The sequence below is a fragment of the Camelus dromedarius genome, chromosome 20 (genome assembly GCF_036321535.1).
Source record: "Camelus dromedarius isolate mCamDro1 chromosome 20, mCamDro1.pat, whole genome shotgun sequence".
NCBI classification, from domain to species: domain Eukaryota; kingdom Metazoa; phylum Chordata; class Mammalia; order Artiodactyla; family Camelidae; genus Camelus; species Camelus dromedarius.
The window spans coordinates 13,522,199-13,544,609 of record NC_087455.1 but is presented as its reverse complement, the minus strand read 5'-3'; the positions used below and the strand labels follow the sequence as shown (position 1 = coordinate 13,544,609).

At 45.4% G+C, this 22,411-nt stretch overlaps 1 protein-coding gene across 1 annotated transcript in view; it reads right to left on the bottom strand.

Moving 5' to 3' along the window:
* The window catches only part of FBXO32 (F-box protein 32), a 33,876-nt gene extending 17,204 nt beyond the window's left edge, over positions 1–16,672 (bottom strand). The window contains exons 1-4 of the mRNA XM_010988764.3: positions 15,962–16,672; positions 10,043–10,155; positions 9,131–9,180; positions 7,936–8,028 (exon numbers count right to left, since the gene is read on the bottom strand). Coding sequence (XP_010987066.2) covers positions 7,936–8,028; positions 9,131–9,180; positions 10,043–10,155; positions 15,962–16,077 — 372 coding nt within the window. The 5' untranslated portion in view covers positions 16,078–16,672. The remainder of the gene's footprint in view (positions 1–7,935; positions 8,029–9,130; positions 9,181–10,042; positions 10,156–15,961) is intronic.
* Between the last annotated feature and the right edge of the window lie 5,739 nt (positions 16,673–22,411).

The following is a 22,411-nucleotide window of genomic DNA, read 5'->3' as shown; positions in this document are numbered from 1 at the left end:
CTTTACATGTGTGATCTTGTTTAGTCTTCAATAGCAACCCAGTGAAGTGGGGTCTCCATTAGACAGAAGAGGATTCTGTGGCTCAGAGAAGTTAAGCAACTCACTTAAAGACATACCAGCAGTAGCAAGTGATGGAGCCAGGACTTGAGCCCAGATATGTCTAACAGAGAACATCTGTTTTGATAGCTTAAGGACTTCTGTTTGTTGAGGCTAATCAAATTTGCATCTAGGGCCAGACTTTAAAAATAGCGGCAATACCATGTATTGTGATGTTCTAGGAAACAGAGTCTGGAAATGTATCAATATTACACTGTGCCGGGTAATCGGCTTTTAATATTAAGGGAGAAATAATACCCAGAAAGGGTTAATAACACGCTTGGGATTTTTGGATGATGCAGTTGCTTTGGGTAAATCATTGAGGTCTACTTTCCACATCAGCATAACTCTCCAGCATTGAGTGGAACTAGTGGTAAAGAGGACTGAATTTATTAATTTTATTTCTGTGTCAAGAGAGCTGTGTGCCTAGGGGAGCAGGGCTGTATCTAGCAATTTATTTACCAAGATGACTTAGCCAGTTGGATTCTCTGCCCCTAGCCACAAGAGAAAAAGCAGAGGAAAATGTCTTGCTTGAAAATTGCTGTTTGTTTTCCGCTGGGCAAATTTTAGCCCAGGTGCCAGTAATTTGTGGCTGTGTTTAAGGAGGGGGTGGTTGGGGGTGGAGGTAAGAAAGGGAAGAAGAGGGTTCTCGGCTCCTCCTGAATTCCAGGGTATCATTACCGCGGGGAGGGGGGCTGCCTGGGTATCCGGCATGATCTGCAGTGACTAGTTGTGCAGTAACAGGAACGGTTCTGGGCTACCGGAGGAAGGGATGGTGGTCACCGCATGCTGAAACCACATCCTGCCTGCAGCTTTGGCTCATGCTGGTCATGGGCACACTGGGTCGAAGAAAAATCTAGTTGCAAGCAATATCCCACAGCAAATCTCGGGGCGGATATCAACCACAGTTTGAAGTGGTGTGTGTAAGATGAATGGGCGGAGAGATTGCCTTCTTATCTCACTCTGCCCACAGAAAAAGCGGGTTTCGTCTCTTCTCTTCGGTTCATCTTAGATGCCGTACTTTTAAAAGTCAATCAACTCGCGTCTTTTGTCTGCCGGAAACCCACCCACGGCTTTCCTTTGCCCTTCCGTAAAAAAAATCCAAACTCCTTACCATGACTGGTGGGGGTCTTCCCTTATCTGGTCTCTGCTCCTTGTCCAGCTGCATCTTGCCCAGTGCTTCCCCAGCTCATGGGCTCTGGCCACATAGCCCGCCTTTGGTTCCCTGATCAGGCTCAGCTCACGCCCACCTCCCAGCCTTTGTACTCGCCGCGTCCTCACATGCTGGCTCCATCCCATCCTTCAGGTCTCTGTTCAAATGTCGCCTGCTCACAGCTCAGAGGGACCTTTCCTGGACCATCCTCTGTCTTACTATGGTGTCACTTTTCTTCATCGTTCACGTATACAGGTCTGAAATGTTTCCTTGCTTGCTGACTGTCTAATGGGGATATAAACCTCCAGGCAGAAGGGGTTGTTTTGTTTACCACTCTACCCCAACCTGGCCCATGGTAGGCACTGAACAAATACTTGTTTTTCAAATACATTTGTCTTTTAGAATCAAGGAATGGTATAGTTCCAAGAGACCTGGGAAAGAGTTTATGCAAATTCCCTCCTGCTATAGAGGAGGAGGCTCAAGATGGTCAAGTGACAAGATCAAGGTCAATGGTAGATGGCCTGGACTATCAGGCTGGCATTCATATGGGGTCTGGTCCCAGACAGGAGTAAGTTACTTATAATGCAAACATGTCACACTTTTCAGGAAGGCAAGCAACTGAGATTTAAAGGGACAGTAAACAACTGGGCCTTCAGAAGTACCAACAGAAGCAGCAGCTACTCTGTTACTTTGAGACAAAACCATAGCACGGGCAGCCATGTAGCTGCTGCCCAAGCATACCCTATTTTGCATAGAATATTGTTAAGAACGTAGTTGATCCCTAAATTCTCCATCTCCTATGACAGTGGGCCCTGCCATTGAAAGTACACATCTGATTAGAAAGCATGCCAGAGGATTATCAAAGGGAGGAAAAAGCTTCAAGAGGCTTCAGGAAGCCCCTGCCATTTCTCACATGCTCAGTACCCAAGCTGGGTGGGTGCACATAGGAAGATTATGGCTTTTGCAATAAACCTTTGGTTACATCAGGCAGTGCCTCTGTCTGCACTGAGTGCTGCATACATCCAAGACCCTTATTTATTCAATGGATAACACAGATTAAAACCTGGAAAGTTTTGTCCTGACTTTGAGCTTGAACACTGACAGGTTGGAAGAGGGAACATTTCTGCTACATTAATAATCTTCAGGCATGTCAAGACTGGGTAAATATTATTTGCAAGTGAAACATCTCTCTAACTGAGGGCCAAGTTTACACAAATTAATTGTATTCTCAACCGAGAGGGACTTGCCTCTCTGTCTTCCATCCTCCCCAGAAATTTTTGAACTCAGAATAATGCCCTATTCCCTAATTGCGTCAATCTGAGCAGCTCTGTTTGCCTCAATGAGCCTGCTTAAATTGGGCTCCCCGTCTACTGCAGCCTCCTTACCTCCACCCTATGATTCTCCAAGGTTGGATGTCACATTGCCCTTGGCCCCTAGCCCACCATCACCCCCCTCCACTTCTGTTCATTCCCATCTCCAGGTTTCTGCTTATGCCATTTGTCCCTACAAAGCCTTCTACCTGCCTCTCCACCTGGCCATCCTTCAAGGAAGGAGAATCTACCTCTTCCAAGAAGCTGTCTCCAGTGCTCCTTCTTCCATTTCCCTAGATAAGACCAAACTCAATTTGCGAATTCAGTACTTGCACCTTGTCCACTAAAGTAGCCCAGAAGCCCCTGACCAGTAGGAGCCAGGTCTTAGTTGATTCTCATGTGGCTATGGCAACACTAGGTATATGCTATGGATGTAACACAGAAATGCCTGTTTAGGGATTTGAAAACACTCACCTGAAGCGATATTGATGTATGGGGACCAAGTAGAGGATGCTGTCAACTCCTTGCCAATGGAAAGCCCTCTTTTAGTAGACTTGAGAGGCCTTCAGCTACAGGCTCACGGACACTTAAACCTCAACCAGAGCAACTTAGAGCAATGTCACATGCTCTCAGAAACATCCTTCCTCAGATGGGGAAAAATCTGCTGAGTTGGCACTTAAAACGCAGCTCACCTGTTCAATTTAGTATATCCCCCCGTATGAAGAGCACCTGACTTAGTCTGGAAACTAGGTAGAGTTTTAGTATAAAATATATTTCTGGGATTGTTGTGGGGTATGTTTAGATTCTGAGTCCTCAAGAAAAACATATATACTAAATGGACACACTTTTGAGCCTATGGTCTCTGAAGTGGGATGGGAAAAAAAATCAGGTAGCAAAATCATTAGAAAATCAATCTCTATATTTTATTTCATCTATGATTTTTATTTTCGTGTGTTTTCTAATGCCTGTATTAGGATGCTAAGGATGGTAACAGTAACAGCAAAAACTGATGCTCACTGAGTACTCACTGTGGACCAGGCACTGTTCAAAAGCACTTCAAGTGTTTAAATTCAGTTTACTGCTACAGCAGCATGATGGGGTAGACACCATTATTAGCACCTTTTATAGGTATGTGATTTACAAATGAATTTCTGTATATACGTGAATTGAGAGTACATACTTAAATTATGTACTGTCAGGAGTCCACAGTCAAAAACACCACTATCCTGGTCTCTCAGCCATCCTCCATTTCTTTGGGTGCCCCCACTTCTGTGGGTATTCCCAGCTTCTGTAAGCCCTCCATCACTTCTGTCATTGTGTAGACACCCCCACCTCTTCAAGTAGCCCCCTACTTCTGCAGGTACTCCCCCCATTCTGTGGTCATACCCTCAAGGTCTATGAGTGTCCCCCGCTTCCCTGGGCACCCAGAAATTGCAGGCTCTGCTTGCTTAACTGCTTAGTATGAATGAGAAGGCAAGGAATCCCAAGAGATGCAGCATTTCTTGGTAAAATCACTAGTAACCTAATTAGCATTCACTTTAGGACCGGCTCTGGGCTCTCACTCTTAATACCCTGCAGTGGATTTTTGCAATTTCCAGCCACTTCTGCCAGTCACTTTCAAGTGGGCTCACAGCTCTGTACTTTTGATTTTGTTGCATTGGGATGGCTGGCCTCCTTCCCAGCTCCTCAGTCCCAATGGGAAAGGATACCACCAGTTTTAAGACCCTGGTGGCAGGGGCCGCATTCCATCAGAGGAAGGCTGTGGGGCAAATTAATCCAAGGTCATTGCGGCAGAGGGACCTGGAGAAGGGGCCGGGCTGCCCATGCACATCACGACCCACCAGGGGTTTGGCAACAGTGCGCCCTTAATTTAAGGCATTGGGTTTAAATTTGAGTCATAGTGCCATATTTCAGCCTTTTGTTTGCCAAACCACCAGTCAACTTAAACTAAAACATGTTTTTGGAAAAGATTTTTAGGGGTGGTAGGAATGCAGTAACTTGCTGGAAACATTCAAATGGACTTAGGGTGGTGATGCAGAAAAAAATTAAAATGTGCATTGGTTTAGGTTGTGATGTTCTTTGCTGCAGAGGGACAGAGAGAGTGGGGTTATTTTGTGTGTCCTTCCTGATCTGATGGCACACAGGGATCAGTTCATTCAGGTCAGGAAACCAGTATTCAAGGTTCTCTAGGACCTTCCTGGTCTGAAGATGGCATCTGTAGTTACCATGTACTGGGCCACATTCTCATCCCATAGAGAGAGCTTGGAGGACCAGGTCAGAGATCATTCTGGCATTAAAACATGAAAGCTCTCTCCTGCATTTGTATCTCCACGTGTCTTATTTAAAAACTCATTATGCAAAATTCAACATTTGGGCTCCCAAGTAGTTTCTGAGCTGGCTTGCAAATTTGAACCCATTGGGATCACCTGGTAGATAAATTTAAATAGCCATGCCTGGGCACCACCTTCAACCAATTAAAGCGGACGCTCTCGAGGTAGGCTTCTTCAGAGGAACAAGCTTCGCAGGTGATTCTAATGTGTTAACTGGAGACCCACTCTCTCCACTGGCCTCACTATGCCCTGGGTTAGTCAGCACTTGCTTTCTCGTGGTTATACCAAGTTCTACACCACTGACCTGGCCCCTGGAAGCCTCACCAGCTCCCCAGAGGAATTTCCAAAATGTGTAGGTCTTGAGGCATGGTATGAGCCCATTTTTAAAAATAGACTTTCGTAAGTGGGTAAGTTGCTGCTTTGAAAGATTATTTTTTTAATTGAATGCTTTGAAAGATTTTAAATCATCTTTAAAACCCACAGTTAAAATTGTGTTTAAGCCATGGGAGGGGTGTAGAGATGGGGGTAGGGGCAATGAGTGTAGCCTGAAGCTAATTAAAAAAAGGTACAAATGCTGTATAAGAACCTCTCCAATTTGTATTCAGAATCTTTGATTCCAAAAGTTCTACGGAATGTTTGTGCTAACTGATAAAAATCTAACATTTTGAGATAGGAGGGCTGGCCATCTAATTCCCTCTACACATCTCTCTTATTGAAACTGACAATCAGCAGGAACATGACGCATTTTTGAAAAATGTACTTTGTCTTTAAAGAGATTAAACAAATTTTATGGATTCAAAGTTAATTCAGTTTCTTACTGGAACTGAGGAACTGTAGTATTAAGAAACCATTAGGCCACAAAGTTGGTTTAAGGATAAGAAAATATGAGAAGTGTCCTGAGTTCCTTAGAAGAAAACCCTCAAAACACGGTGCCTATCATTAAACTGTTTTAAGCTCTTTATAAAAATAACGTTTCTCAAATTACAGAGGACTCTCAACACTGAAGGGGAAAAAAAAGATTCTTTCCAAAATAGAAATATTTTTTTCTCTACTTCTGAGCCTAATAACTGAAAGCATTCAGTAGTTTCTTCAAAGATTAAGAGAACATGCTCATTCTTTATAATTAGATACTATCAGCACAAGGTCTCTGTGCTGAGTCTTAATTAAGGGCATGATTCCTCAGGTACTTTTTTTTTTAAGTAGAAAAACACTTTGTCAACTAAACTGAGAGGGCATTTCAGGGAGAATAAATAGTAATTTGGGTAAGTGGGTAATAATAAATATTAGTAGCTGACTGTGAATAAGAGATTCTGGTCTGCAGGGTATTTTCATGTATGTTGCTGAGTTTCACAGAGAAGGTGAGGTAAGGTTACCCTAAGCCCTTCTTACACTGGGGGAAACTGAGTGTTGGAGAGGCTGAAACAGCCTGAAAGCAGTGGACCTGGGATCTGCTCTCATGAGGTTTTACTTTTGATCCTCTGCTTACATAGAACTTATTTTAGCAGCTAAAGGGTGTAAACTTGAGGCTGCCCAGGTTTCAGTTTTGGATTTCTTCATTTTGTGATGTTGGACAAGTCATTTTCTCTTGCTGTACCTCTCTTTGTATAAACAGATAATAAAAATACCTACTCTTTACAGAGTTGAAGAAAGGATAAAAAGTGATAGTGCTGATAACTGCGGGACATAGATCTTTACCATTAGGATCCTTGTCTCCTTGCTTTATTTCATTTCTCATGAAAGGAAAAGCAGGTAGGAAGGAGAACCATCTAAAAACTGACCCCATGCTGATCAGTTCAGAATCAGGACATTAGATCTGGGCGTCTTCCTCTAACACCTAGGATGGAAACTATTCATAGTCTTAGCAACAAGTTTCCAGATCTTCCTGGGCCTGCCTCCAAGCCGCCTGGACTGGGTTGCAGGCCTCAGTGACCTCCCTGAAGCAGCAGAGTCACACTGAATGACACGAACATTTCGTCAGGGAGGTCTTTGATTTTCATCCCTTTTGGGTTGGGATAAGGGCTCAGCTGAAGAGTGGACAGATCTGCTCCATGTGGCCCCGGGCTCAGCTCAGAGCTTCTAACCTACAAGCCGCCTGGGTTTTTTTAATCGGGTCAGTTGGGACTGCCCGGCCTGCATCTGCGCAGATGACAGGTGAACCATCCAGGCCTCAAGGGGGCTTGAATGTCATCGCTCTGGCTGAGCTTTTGCAATCATCTGACTCAATGACCCGGCACTGAGAAACAAAACGCAGGAAAAAGAAATAAAAACCCAACCAACTAACACCCACAGGGGGTAAGTTCCCTCCTACATCTGATCCTAAAACCCAAACAGCTGCTACCTCCTTGGTTGAACCACTGACAAAATACACTCAAGGGAGCCAAGGAGGGAAATCAACAATCAACCAATTAAAAAGAATCAGTGGCTTGAAGGTCGTGGTTAGACTTACTTTCTTCATCATTAATATTTGGCTAAAGCTCATTAAAAATTATTATCTTTTCCAACATTGGGTTTCAGACAGGAAGCAGCTGATCCAAACAGGTAGTTTCAAGCTTGAAGTGAACCTGGGACTGAATATTGTTATCACATGTGGTGGGGAAAGGGAGTCGGGGGAAAGTCACTGGGTGTGCTTTGAACTCATCCAGTTTTGAGGCTTAATCCAAGAATGCCTTGGGGTCACCTAGAGCTAAAGCAGGACAAGACGGAGGAGAGTGAGGACAATCAGAGGTGCGCAGAGTTTTTAAAACAAGCCAAGGTGCTTTAAAGCTGGCTTACTGCTGAATTCCCTCTTGCTAATGCTGCCTGCACCGTGGCTCACGTGAGGTGTCGTGGCCAGTCCCTGTGTGTCGGGGCCGATCTCAGGGACATCCTAGCAGGGTCCACAGAAGAACCTTAAGGGCGTTGGGGAAGGGAGGGAGATGAAGAGTCCACTTTCTGCTTTTCTCAAAATCCCCAGCGCCCTAAAAAGTTTTTTACGTGGGGAAACTACTTCAGGACAACCAGAAAGGACAGTTCACTTTGAGAGGCTGGGTAATTGACAGAGACTTACCCGTACGACATAGTTAAATCTTCTGGAATCCAGAATGGCAGTTGAGAAGTCGAGCCTGTTGAAAGCTTCCCCCAGAGTGCAGTATCCATGGCGCTGAATGTGAAGACAGGGGTGCAAGGGTCATTCTCCAGAGCCATCTGCCCGGACTCTGTTGACAGGCTTGGGGCCCGTCTTAGGTAACCTGTGGCCATCTGCTCCTTTCCTGTGCCATGATCAGCTCTTTCTGGGACCACCCCCACCCCCTATGATCACAGAGATGGGCCCTGCAGCCAGCAGCTGCTTTCATCAGTGACTAAAGTCATGACTTGTACCCTGCACGCACTTGTACTTGCTTATCAAGGAGAGGTTGGGAGCTGGATGTATGATGTGTGAGATGCTGATGGCTGGTCACAGTCACATACTCCTGGGAGGAGAACTAGCCCCACTTATGTCAACTCTGTCTGCCCCTTGCCTCACATCTCGAGTGCTTTTCTCATCGTGATCATCACAAGTGTTTTTAAGGCTTCATGAAGAAGCCAAAGACGTTTCAGGCTTTTCTCTATGAATTCACAAGGCACTGGGCATAGAGAGCCCTGACTCACAGCCGCAGCTCTGCTCCCAGTACCCAGGTGGTCTCGCGTATGTCACTGACCCTCTTGGGGCCTCCGATCACAGAGGGAACTAAATGTTTTCCAAGGTGTCTGATAGCAATAGAAATTCTATCATCCTGCCTGTATCCTTGTTATCTGAGCAAATGTAGTCATTACAGCATCTTGTTCCCTTCTGCATCTAGCTGTGTGCTGCCTCCACTGGGCAGGCACTAAAACTAATGCTCTGCTTCGCGATTAACCCTTCCGGGGCTAAAACTGAACTGAGTTGAAGTCTAAAAGAGATCTTAGAACAGAAGGGAGGCTCTGTCCCCAGGGAAAGGCTAGAGCTTTATCATCGTACATCTGGGATGGGTGTATTAGTCTTTCTAGCAGACTTCTACATGGATTATCTCGCTCAGTCACTGGGGAGTCCACCCGACGACTGTGGCGTCTCTCTCTGTAGCCCCAGACTCTGATGGTTGGCTAGGTAGTCAGCTGCTCACTGCCACCACCCACACCCCAAGAAGACAGGCATGATTTAAGGTAATGTTTCCCAGTCTCACCCCTACCCTGTCAGGGGAGGCATAAAGCTACACATACTCCTTAATAAATAGAGGGGTGCTCACCTCTTTAGTACTTCCTTTGTGAACATAGATCCATTTTTCTTGGTGGAAATCTACAAAGACAGAAAAAAAAACCCCAAAACCCCCACAGCTTTAAAATTTATAACATGTCCACGATTTTTTAAACTTGTTTCTTTTTCATTTAGTCCAAAGTATAAAAAGTTTTGAACCAAAATACAAAGACTCTACTGACAATTTAAGGGGATGCAAATGCCTAATTTTAGCAATATATAAATACCGGAGTTATAATTTACTTTGTTAGAAGCTCTTCAAGTCTTTAATACCCGGATTTAGTACACCAAAGCTCCAAATTAAAAAAAAAAAATCTAACACCCAAGTATGAATTTGTTTTTAATGCCAAGCCTACAACTTACACAAGGCCATAAAAAGTAAAAATAAAACAGATAACATGAAGAAACCATGCAGTACAGCTGGAATAAACTAAAGATCTGTAATTCCTGTTTATTATTGGAACTTTATACTCTGTTCGTATTTACATATAGCATTTAGAAATGTTACTAGTATTTACACAAGGAAGGAAGGAGAAACAAATGACTTTCAAAGCCTCAAAACACAGTTCCAGATAAAAGCACTTGCTGGAACTGGTTCAGCCAACCGTATGCCTGTATAATAACTAAATTAACTACGTCAAAGAGAAGTGACAAGCAGGGAAAAAACACCTCAACTTGCAACTGACTTATAAACAAGACTATAAAGAACACATTAATCTCACCCATAAAATGCACAGCCAGGTTTCTGAGTGCAAAGTTCCCAGTAACCTCTGTCAATGACACAGTCAACATCAAAGCAGAAGCTGAACACGTGAGGTGTGATCCCCCCTCTTCCCCCCATCAAAAAACCAATCGTCATGCTCTTCAAACAGCTTTCCTCTTAAGTGCAAAACAAATGGCTTACACTGAGTTTTGGTTTTGCTATTCAGCATGTCCTTCTTTCTCTTCTTGGCTGCAACATCATAGTTCAGGCTGTTGAAAAGATTCTCCTTATTGTATACTTCCTTGTTGCAGTAACTAGGAATAACCAGACAATAGGGGATGAGCTGTTGCAGCTATACTTTAACACGAGCTGTTTCTATAAATAGCTTACTGAGTTATAAAACACAAACATACGTGCTCTTCAAACAAAATAATAAAATAACCACTCAGAAGAAGCCTCTACTGGCACAGAGTTCCTCTTGGGAGGAAATACTGTCACTTCTCTGGAAAAGGCAGGGATGGGGGCTTCTGCTGCTTTTGAATTCCTAAGTGTTTGCCATTGTATTTGACACGCAGCCATGCAGAGGACTCCAACATTATTTTAAGCAAAAATGATGAATGGAGGGGGAGGAGAGAGGGCGAGGAATGATACTGGTATCACTGTAATACACAGTGCCTTCATTTTGCAAAAGCATCCACCCCAAACTGCTTTTTAAAAAACAACTTTGTGGAGATATAATTCACATATCGTACAATCCACCTATTTAAAGTGTACCTAAGCTGCTTTTAACTAGCATGCTCCCTTTACGTGTTTAAAACATTTACAGAAGTGTGACTTACAGCCTGCATTTCTAGATGTTTACTGTTATAGTAGTAGTTGTTTGGGTTTCATATAATTTCTTGACTAACACCAGGCATCATGCAGTGAGGTGAAGACCTCGGGTCCTAAATGAATCTAGCTGAATGTACAACTCATACATTTCTAAGGGCTGGAAACACAGATGGCCACATTCATAGGTCACTGAAGGATATGCGGGTTCAACTTGGGTCAGGGGCATATTTCTTTCAGTAGGCTGAGCTGTCGTTTGGGGGACTGACTGAGTTCTTTTGTTATGTCACGCAACTTCAGAGTACGTCTCTGAAGAGTTTCCACAGAAGGGATGCAGGAGAAATATTGAGGTATAATGGAAGATAGGTTCCCTGATCTCCCCAACTCCCATGCGGTGGGCATGCGCAAGGCAGGATTTATAATGCCAACCGCTGAAACATAAATTTGGGTTTTTTTCTTACATCACCCATATTACCAGAGTCCTTTCATCTTCTGGGTTCCTTGGCTGAATTTAAAATGTGATTTGATTTCTTTTTTGGACATAACATCTGTTGGATAAGAGGAGGTACACCTGCATTTCTCCATCACATGGATATTATGTAAACGGTACAAGAGAAAAGAGGGGTTGGAACAGTTGCCAGTATCCTGTTGCTACAGTGGTCTCTCCAGGAGCACTCCAATAAGTACAATAGTATCTTGCTAACTTGCTTCCACGTGACATCAATAATACACCCAGTGTTTCTGGACCCGTAGGGATAGGCTTGATGGATCATCAGTCATTTGTTAATCTTCCCTCAGAAGGCCAGGCTTCATACCATTTATTGAGTTTCCTAATATCATTAGCCTTCTGCTGTTCATGCAGGGGAACAGGATATTTTTAGGTTTCAGAGATATCACTGCAGAAATGCCCACTCCTAGAGGCACTTTCTGGAGGGAGCTAAGGCTGTATGTTGCGGGCCCGGCTTTCTGTTGCAGATGAGTGTGTGTTTGTCTACTTGCATAACTATAGGGGCACAAAACCACCAAACAGCCGGTTGACCTGCTGCAAGGTCAGCTGGAAAGAAGGGACAGAACAAAGGGAGAGCAGAACTCCCAGTCCTTAGAGCTAATTTAAGAAAGTTCAGTCAAAGCTGAGGAGAAGAGAGAAAGATGGAAAGTCACTTGACTGGTCCATGATGTACCAAAGCTGAGAACAGCTTTAGAAAGCAAAGTGAGGCCATTTTGTGTAAAAATACCACACGAAGGCTTATTTTTAAAGAAAACACACGCACGCACTATGAACAAAAACCTACAGCCTGCATTCCACCTATAGAGAACCTGAAAATGCAGCTGATTCTCAGTCACACATTTAAGGGTTAGTAGAACATTTTCAGAGTCTGGGCCATAGATGGTGACCATTCCTTAGAAATGTTATTTATATTTCATCTTATTCTTTTCTAATTGAAAACACTCCTCAAAGGAATTGGAGCACTCGCTTTCCTCACAGAAACAACAATAACCTGCTTTAAGCCCAAGTGACTCATTCCCAAAGCTAGTTTAAGAAGAATTGGACATAATTGATGCTCTCCCACTTATAATGTAGAAAAGCTTTAACCAAAGAGAAACCTGGCCCTTTTTGCTTAGTTATTAGGTTTTGGACTTTAGAGGTAGGGCCTGGAAGGAAGGGCCGTGGGGTTTATTTGTGTTGCCTGCTTATATGTTTTCTTTTAAGCAGTAATATATTCAGTTAGAGGCTATTTTGAGAGTTCAATTATGTCCATTTCAAGGAAATGCAAAACCAATGGAAAATTACAACTTAAATTTTTAACGAGAAAAGCCACCACCATTTAGGAACCACAACATTTAATTTTTTTTTTAAATAAGCAAAACCATTTAAAGAGGCTGCTTTTTTCATTAAATTCAATAATAACCAGTAAGTTGCTATTTTATGGTCAGTTCTCACTAATCTTGATTTTTATAGGCACAGGCCTTGAATAAGAAAAAAAGACCTCTTCCAGCCCTATACTGTCATCACACACATACCACAATACTTAAAGACAACTTTAGAAAAAGTGGAAAGATTTCAAAATAAGCGCATTTGGCAGCAGAGATAAAGGGAGGGAAGGGGGAAAAAAAAAAGCTCTATTTCTCATTTCATTTGCAGTAACAGACCGTTTAAGAAAGCTGTGGCCTGCCCCAAAGGGCTTAGTTATAGATTAAGGCCAATGAGGTTTCTATGCTAATTTGCTCCAATACAAACCTAAATTGTCAGACGCACATGGCTAGTACCCGGATTGTTCTGGTGAAACAAACAGCCTAGTGTATGAAGCTCTGAGAACAGTGCAGTGCACAGAGTAAGCACTCATAAAAATCGTAACTATTATTTTTATTTGCCTATGCACTAACTCATCCAGGGCACCGAGGCAAACTTCCTGCTTCCTGGTTCAGCCTTAGCAGTACTGGAAAGCAATGTTGGAGTTTTCAACTGCAGGACTGCAGGCTTGCAGCAAAGTGGCCCAGGCTCAGGTAGCTAGGATTACTCATCCCCGGGGTGGGGTGTGAGGAGGGCTGTGTGCGAGGTGGCTCAGCCACCACTTCCTTGAAGCATTCTTGGATCACCGAATTCATGCCAAACTCTTTCTTTGAATTTTTCATCTGCCCAAATTTCACACTTGCCATTTCTCCTCTGTCTGATGTAGTTTCAACTTTTTAACCAGGGGTCCTGCTTTAAGCTTATTGGAAATCCTCTAATGATCTCAGTTCAGGGCACTTAGCTGGGATGGGGTTGGTTAACATTGTGCTGCTGGAGGAAGTCAGGGCCCCGGACCACAGAGGGAATGGCCAGCAGAGTCCAGAGAGGGTGTTCTGGGCAGACAAGCTACAGAAAACCCGAAACAGTGTCCCCAGGCTGGAACACACCAAATGCACCCTCACCCCCCACTCTTGTTGAGGCCCCTCACAGAAAGGCAGGTACAGTTAGAGTGCACTAGGCCTCTGCAGGCCTCTGCTTTACATCCTCCCCCTCTCTCCCTCTCCAAGGGCCTGCCTTTTGTTTTCTCCTAACAGGAGAGGCATTCAGCTTCACCTGTGTAGGCCGGCACTCAGCCCAAACCTGACATCACAGAGAAACATCACCCAGGCTGAAAACAGTAGGGATATTTGAGATGACAAACCCAGGTCTCAGAAGGCCAATGCTTTTAAGAAGTTGGCAGACTTCTCATGCTAAGTAAGGGAGGGATTGTTTACAATTGCGGGGGAAAAAATACTCTGCAAACAAACAGCCAGCTGCTTTGCTAGGAGCTACCAAAAGATTCCTCAAATGACTCATCAAAGACTCACAGGTGGTCACTATCTCGATCACCATTTGTGACAATGATGGTGGTGCGACAGCTCTAGCTCTGAAGGCATGAAAGGGGAGGAAAGAAAGGAGGTTCAAGAAGGGGAGAGAGGGGTGGGAAGCTACCCGATCCCAGCCTAGGTTAAACTTTTGTGGTAAAGTAAAACCACCTTCAGGTCTTCCCTACTGTGGAGAGAGAGGCACCACTATTTTCTTCTAAATAGGAGTCACACCAGCTTATCTCCTGGAGCAGACACAGTATGAGTGTTTATATGAACCAGACGCTCTGCCTTCTGAACCTCTCCTGCTGAACCCCATGATCTGCTTCCCACTGAGGCGTACCCTACAGTTACATCTGGGTGAGCCACTGCCACACAGCGTATCGTGGCTGCACCTCCTTAGAAGTCCAAACTGTTACACAAAAATAAAGCACCAAAATATTAGACCCTCATTTCTTAGGAATGAGGAGGAAGGAAGGAAGCGTCTACTCTACTAAAATAAAAGCTTTTAGTCCAAGGAGAAAAACTTAGGCATAATTGGTAACTAGAGTTCCTAAAAAAGGCTAGTGACAGCAGTTGGTCTTTTCATTTTTATGTAAATTATCTGATTTTCCATAAATAAGATTTCCTTATAGTGCTCCCCAAACTCCCCAGGGACTTCCTCAAAGTGTCTTTAACATAAAGATCAATGTGCTCTTGTCTCTCCTGACAGACGCCAGAGATTAAATGCTTTAAAAATTTTCATTGGAAGACAAAAGGTGATGCTTTACAAATCACAAGCAGATGGGGGGCTCTGGAGGTCAGGACGTCAAAATAACTATATTTTCTTGATAGTTTTCCTAAAATTGAGTACCCAGGGCTCAGCCAAATAACCACTGGTAAATCTCAGTGAGAGGGAAGATGGCCCAGTTACAGAGCTCTCTATTGAAGTCAATTTAAGGGCTGGGGATGAAGGGCAGTGGTTTAAACCAAAGGCCACAGGTAAAGGCACCCAAGGGTGACCAGGCTGCACGGATCTCCTCTGAACCCACTTCCAGTGCTCTCCTCAATGGGCCAAAACCGCAGCCGTCTGGAAGCCAACAGTGGAGATCTGGGACTGACAGATTCCAGACCATCTAACTGGTTAATCGGCACTTCTGTGTTATCAAGGAAGCGGAGCATCAGGCTGGGCGGACCTCGGATTTTCCACCAGACTGACGGGGCTAAGGTGGGACTTGAGTCCAGAGGCTCACCCAAGCCAGGCTGGCTTTATGCAGGTGACAGGCATCACTTGAAATGGGCTGCATTCACTATACAAAGAACACTGACTGGAAGGGCCACCGGGGAAACAGGTGCAAAAACTCGGTCCTCCCAGAAGCAGAAGGCTTGTGGGTTTCATCCCCGCCTCCCTTCCCTCCTCCGCAGTCTCGAGTCTTTACCATCGCTCCGCAAGTCCGCCCGCAAGCGCTGGTTGCTCAGGGACCATCTGGCCGCCCCTTCCTGGTTACTCATACTCCCTGCCCACTCTGTGGTCGCCTGTGCGTGGGAAGAGCCTTGAGGTGCTCCGGGCGGGACCCGTGTCCAATCCTGTCTCCCGACTTGTGCTCAGAGCCCCGCCACCCCTGCAGTAAAAGGCGCGCAGCCCACTCGCCTGCCCCCCCCCCCCCCCGGCAAACAGCGCGACTCCGGTGTCGTTAAGGCAGGGGACCCCTGAAATTGTGTAAGTTTGAGCCTTTGCGGACAAGACCGCGTTTGTCCCCAGGGTTCTGTAAGGAGTCGTGACGCTGGAGACGCTGACCTTGAACGATAAGAGAAATACCCTGAAACCCGTGCTCTGGCGACCTCTGCAGAAACCTGCGCAATTCACTTCCATCCCTCTGGTCAGGGGCTCCCTCCTCACCCTCCTGCGGCCCTGCCTGCGTCCCATTCCCCCGCTCCACTCCCGAAGACCAGCCCAGGTCTGTTTTGCGCAGCTGAAGTTCGTGGCGATCCCCTCACCTGCTGAGATCGCTCACGAAGCTGCCGCTCTTCTCATCCAGGAAGCGCTTCCAGCCGTCGGCTGTCTTCACCCAGCTCTGCCCGGGGGACCGCCAATCCTGCCCGAGGAATGGCATGGCACCGCAAACCGATGGATGCGACGGACTGATGGACGGGACCGGCCCAGCAGCCTCTGGGACGCGCCGCCCTGGGCGGGTGCTCGGGGTGCTGGGGCCGGCTAGGGCCCGGCTGCAGAGACCCGGCGTGGAGGGCTGCGGGGTCGGGGGTGCGGAGTGGGGTCCTGGGCTCGCGGAGGGCGCTGGGGAGGATCGCAGGGAGCGCAGGACTCGCTGGAGTGCTGCGCTGCTGTCCCAGACGCCGTATTTATCTCGGGCCGCTGGCCGCGGCTCTTTGTTGCCGGAAGAGCCTCCTGCTTTTAGCCCAGCCCCCCAAACCCGGAGGCCACGTGGCTTTGTTTATGGGCTCAGCTTGTTTTCCGAGGCAACCGGGGCTCCTGCTCCTCTGGCTGTTGCACAACCGCTCGCCGCTCGAAACTTGAAGCCTTGCAGCGAGGCCGGGGCTCCCACTGCCCCTCTGGCCCTGGCCTCTCTGCGCTCCCTCCCTGCCCCCAGGGCGCAGCTGCCGCGGCCCGGGGAGCGAGGCCGGGCGCTCGGTTTCCCGAGCGCCCGTCCTCCTGTGGCTCTTGCCTGGGCTGGTGCTAGGAGGAAGAGGCCCGAGCAGCGTCTGGATCTCTGCGAGGCGTGGGTGGGAGAAAGGAACAGCCCCCATCCCAACCCAGAGCTGTCACAACCGAGCTCCGCAGTCCAGTGGAGCCCTGCGGGAGCTGGGGACCGGCATGGCGCGGCCCGGACCCTGGTTGGGGGGCGCAGACTCCTGGCTTCTCTCACTACTTAGACTCCGATCTTGGGCGAAGGAGGGAACCCACCGGGAGGCAGGGGTGGGGATGAGGGACAGACCCCCACTCCACCCTGCCCCGGAACTGTTAATGAGTCTGCTGTCAAGCCTGCCCTGCGGGTGGCAAAAGAAAGAGGAGGAGGAGGAGGAGGTCGGGCGGCATGTGGTCCCCGCGCGGCGGGTGGAGAGCAGAGACAATCCCCTACCCGACTCTGGGCACGCTGAGCCGGCAGCGCGGGCGTCCGCGGCGCCTGGCCGGGCATAGCTAGCAAGGGATCAGGTTAGGGGTGGCCTCACCCTTCACGGCCGGAACCTCGCTCTAGGGCGCTGGGTGCTGGGCTTTTGTTACAAGAACCTCTGTACCCTTTTCCACTTCCCGCGCAGTTTGGCATCCTCTGAGCTATTGAGTCCTCGGGAAATATCAGTCAAGAGTTTTGTTTTCATTTTAGTGAGCATTAAGGGAGAGGGGCCCAGAATGCCCCTCTGTTCGACTGACCGGGACTAAAGAAAGTTCAGTAAAAGTACCCAGTGTGGATACGATGCCCCAGGAGCCAAGCCTTCACAGACCTTAGTTTATTGACCGAATCCTCGAATCCTCTTATCCACGAGCAGGGAACCAGTGTGGCAGCTGTCCGGTTTTCCAGATGAGGGTACTGAGGACCCCTGAGAAGGGCTGAGCCAGGGACTTACCCAGGATCACAAGGCTGATTTCTTCACAACCCACAGCACAATCTGAAAATACCCTGTTTGCTTTTTGGTAACAATCTACCTCTCTCTGCAGAATGTAAAACTCCACGGGGAACCTGACTGTCTTTTTCAGTGGCATCCCAGCTCCAGCAGCTTGCCAGGCCCAGAGGTGGCCTTCAGTAACGATTTGTCCGTATGAGTAGGTGAATGCATGGGGGAGACTGCTGGCATCAGGGTATCTTCTTGCTCTTTCTGACTTATAATTATAATGCTTTACAGTCTGATCCCTTTGGCGAGCAATGGGTCACAGCAGGGTATAATCTCCATGTTTAGGAATCAGCTTCTAACTTGATTCTTCCATACTCCTTCCTCTGCAGCCATCAATGTTGGTCCACCGATTCAGTGCAATGTTGAAGGCTCAGAGTAGACAAAGAAATTGTGTGTGCCTTGAGAGGATACATGTTGGAGGGGGAAGGAGATGTTTTTAATAAAGTCTGTTTTCAAGTAGCCAGTTTTCTGATTCAGTTTTCCGATTCAGTTTTCTCACCATAAATAATTTATTAGTGTAGTAATAGTAAAAATGGCTTGTAAAAACACTGCAGAAGGTCCCAAACAGATGATAAACAGTATGATCATGCTAACAGATGAGACAATGTTGGGTCTGGTCTTTGTTGGAGAGAACTGATATATACAAGGGAGCATGATTAAGGCACATGATTATTAAAGACGCATGCTAGTTTCATGTCAGTAAGCTACATCTCTGTAGAAACTAGAGAACGCAGAAGATTTGAATTCTAATTCTGCTAGAGCAACATACTGTCTGTCTGACCTGGATGAATGACCGATTCTGGAGGCTCAGTTTCCTCAGCTGTTAAGAAAGAATAGAGCCCATAAATGCCTACCTTTCAGGATTGTCTAGAAAGCATGTTAAATGGGATTATTGGTATCAGTGCTTTCCTACTCTTTGGCAGGTTTATGAACCCACATGGCCCATGGCCTCTTAGTAACATGTACTCCCCTGATTCTTTTTATTTTTTTAATTGAAGTATAGTTGATTTATTATAGTATGTTAGTTTCAGGTGTACAGCATAATGATTCAGTAGTTTTATAGATTATACTCCATTTAAAGTAATTGCAAAATGGAGGCTGTAGTTCCCTGTGCTGCACAATATATCCTTGTTGCATATCTATTTTATACATAGTAGTTTGTATCTCTTAATTCACTACCCATATCTTGCCCTCTTCCCATTAGTATCCACTGGTTTGTTCTTTCTGTGAATCTATCTCTGTTGTGCTATATACATTTGTTTTTATTTTTTAGATTCCTCATGTAAGTAATAACATAAAATATCTGTCTGACTTATTTCACTAAACATTCTACTGTCTAGGTCCATCCACATTGTTGCAAATGGCAGAACTTCATTCTTTTTTATGGCAGAATAATATTCCATTGTGTGTGCACATGTGTGCGTGCATATATATATACATACCATATCCTCTTTATTCATTCTTCTGTTAATGGACACTTGGGTTGCTTCCATATTTTGGTTATTGTAAATGGTGCTGCTATGAACATTGGGGTGCATGCACTTTTCAAATTAGTGTTTTCTTTTTTTTTTTTTTGATATATTGCCAGGAGTGGAATTGCTAATATGGTAGTTCTATTTTAGTTTTTTGAGGAACCTCCATACTGTTTTCCACAGCAGCTGCACCAATTTACATTCTCACCAACATTGTACAAGGGTTCCCATCTCTCTATGTCCTCACCAACATTTGTTATTTGTAGACTTTTTATGATAGCTGTTCTGACTGGTGTGAATGATACATATATTTTGATTTGCATTTCTCTAATAATTAGTGATACTGAACATCTCATATTCCTGTGTGTCTTCTTTAGAAAAATGTCTACTCAAGTCCTCTGCCCATCTTTTAATCAGGTTGGTTTCTTTTGGATATTGAATTGTATAAGCTGATTATATATTTTGGATATTAACTCCTTGTTGATTATATCATTTGCAAATATTCTCTCTCATTCAGTACATTGTCTTTTGCTTTTGTTGATGGTTGCCTTTGCTGTGCAAAAGCTTTAAAGTTTAATTAGGTCCCATTTGTTTGTTTTTGCTTTTATTTCTTTTGCCTTAGGAGACAGATCCAAAAAAATTACTATGGTTTATGTCAAAGAGTGCTCTGCCTATATTCTCTTCTAGGAATTTTATGATTTCAGGTCTTAGATTTAGGTCTTTAATTGTGAGTTTACTTTTTTATGTGGTGTGAGGAAATGTTCTAATTTCATTCTTTTACATGTGGCTTTCCAGTTTTCCCAGCATCACTTATTATTGAAGAGACTGTCTTTTCTCCATTGTATATTCTTGCCTCCTTTGCTGTAGGTTAATTGACCATAGGTGTATGGGCTTATTTCTGAGCTCTCTATTCTGTTCCATTGATCTGTGTGTCTCTTTTTATGCCAGTACCATGCTATTTTGATTACTGTGGCTCTGTAGTTTAGTCTAAATTCAGTACTTCCCTGAATCTTGACATTGGCCTTGGCCACGTAATGTGCTTTGGCTAATAGGATGCTAGTGGATGTGATGTGAGCAGAGGATACGATGTGTGTGCTTGTCTGATTGGGCTTGTCCTCTTGTGCTTCTGCCAATGCCATGGCAAAAGCATAGTCTAGGTAGCCATTGCTCCTCAAGCCTTGGTCCTAGGATATGACATGTGACCTGGACACCCCAGTTGTCCCACAGATATGTTATCAAGAAATAAATGTTTATTGTTGAATACAACTGAGATTATTGTAGTCTTTTATTACACAGCATTATTATGTCAATAGCTGACTACTACAAAGGGTTGAGTGGATAAAGTTTTTTTTTTTTTTTTAAATTGGGCTCAAGGAACCATGGAGGGGAATCTTACCCATTCAGGTTGTCAGTTACTTGCCATGTGATCTTAGTTTGGATGTCCAGGTGGTTGCCTTGCTGGATCTTCTTCAGCCCAAAGAGATACAGTGATAGAGGAGAGAATAAGAAAAGATCAAAGGGAGAAAAGCCTTGGGCTCGGTGGGCTCCTTCATGGCTAGAGAGCTGGTATCTGCCAGATCCTGCAGGCAGCATCAGCCGCCTCCTAAAGGCTACTTGAATCTGCACGGCGTGGGAGAAACCCCCTCCCACCCTCCAAAAAGAGTGGAGCCATAGCCCAATAGGCAGATCAAGATCATGCCCTTTGAGCCCCATTTCTTTATGTAAATGCCCCATGTGGGGCGCCAGAGAGATGATGCAGGAAAAACGGATGTGTGGCATGAGGAGGGCTGTGTCCTAGGCCTCGGTTGAGCCCTTGGGACATGCCCCATCAAGTGTGGGTCCTCGGCTTCACACAGGAAAGAATTCAAGGGTGAGCCACACTTGAGTAGATTTATTTAGAGAGGTACATCAAAAGGCAAGAGAAAGGCCACGAGGTGTAGGGGTTGGGCACTCAGATTAGAGTAGAAGTAGGTACATACTCCATAGACAGAGTATGGGCTGTCTCCAAAGAGGAGGGGGAGAGAGAGACACAGCTGGATGAAAGTTTTGTGAAAGTTTTAACTTCAAGAATTCAAGCACAAGTAGGAAATCACAATTTTTTGGTTGTCTTTTTGGCTAAGAAATAATCTCAGGTAGCCCTGGTGTTTCTTTCTCTTCCTTTGGCTTTCTCCTCCTTCTCAAAAAAAAAAAAAAAAAAAAAAAATTGCGACTATCGTATCTTAGCTCAGCCTTTACTGAAGTGTGAGTGGCTGCTTTAGATTTCCCACACCATTAAAAAGCTAACTTGACACTTCTTCCAACACATGGTTTCTAACTAGGAAGCCTTGTAACACTGAGCCTTTCAAGATAAAGAATGTGCAAAGCCACAACTAGACCAGTTACCTTCACATCAGATGTTGGCTTGACTTTGCAAAGGCTCTGTGACTGGAATTCTTATCATGGCTGAGCATTTGAGGACCACAAAGGCAAGTTATCAGTGGAATGGCTTTGGACTGAAGATGTAGAGGCAGAAGGATACTTGGAGAATTTCAGAAGGCACAGACTGCGGAGGACCATCATGGCCTGGTGGTTTGAGCAGTGCACACAATGTGGGTCCCATGGCTGTGAGTTCCACTGCATGGGTACTGAGCCTCTGCCTCTCCTGAACAGCCTTGTGCAACAGATTGACCAGATCACATGCTGAGTATTTGATTACTTACATGTGCTTTTCCCCTGTGGGGCTGTGAGCTCCTTGTTGGTAGGGCTGTGTCTTAGTGGTTTAATCACCACGGTACCCTACATTGTGCTTGGTTTTTGACAGATAAAGATAAGTAACTCAATAAATGTTGAAATACTGTGGGATGCTGTTAGCTCCATGTCTTCACCTGTTGACATCTTACTACTTCTAAGGACATAGCAGAGTAGGGAGGTGGGAGGGTTGGCAGCCCCCAATCCCGACCTACACATCTGAATTCTCTAACAGTGGTACCTTACTAGTTGGTGAGGCAAATAGAGATGAAGGTAGCCAAAAGGTGGCATCCTAGAAAAAGATGTTTTAATGTGCTTGTTACCTTGATGGCAGGTGCTAGCAATGCTGAAGACAGTGTGCCAGTACTCTGCAAACATAATCCTGTTTAACACTCCTCACAAAAACCTGTGAGCTAGCTATTCCCATTTTATAGACGAGGGAACTGAGGCTCAGAAAAGCTAAATAGACTGCCCAGGATCACCCAGCTAGTGTGTAGTGGACCTCAGGCTGGTACCCAGGTCTATCTTCAACCCCAACTGGAGCCAGATTGACTGGGTTGAAATCATAGTTCCCCACTTAAATAGCTGTGTGGCCTTGGACAAGTTACTTAACCTCTCTGTG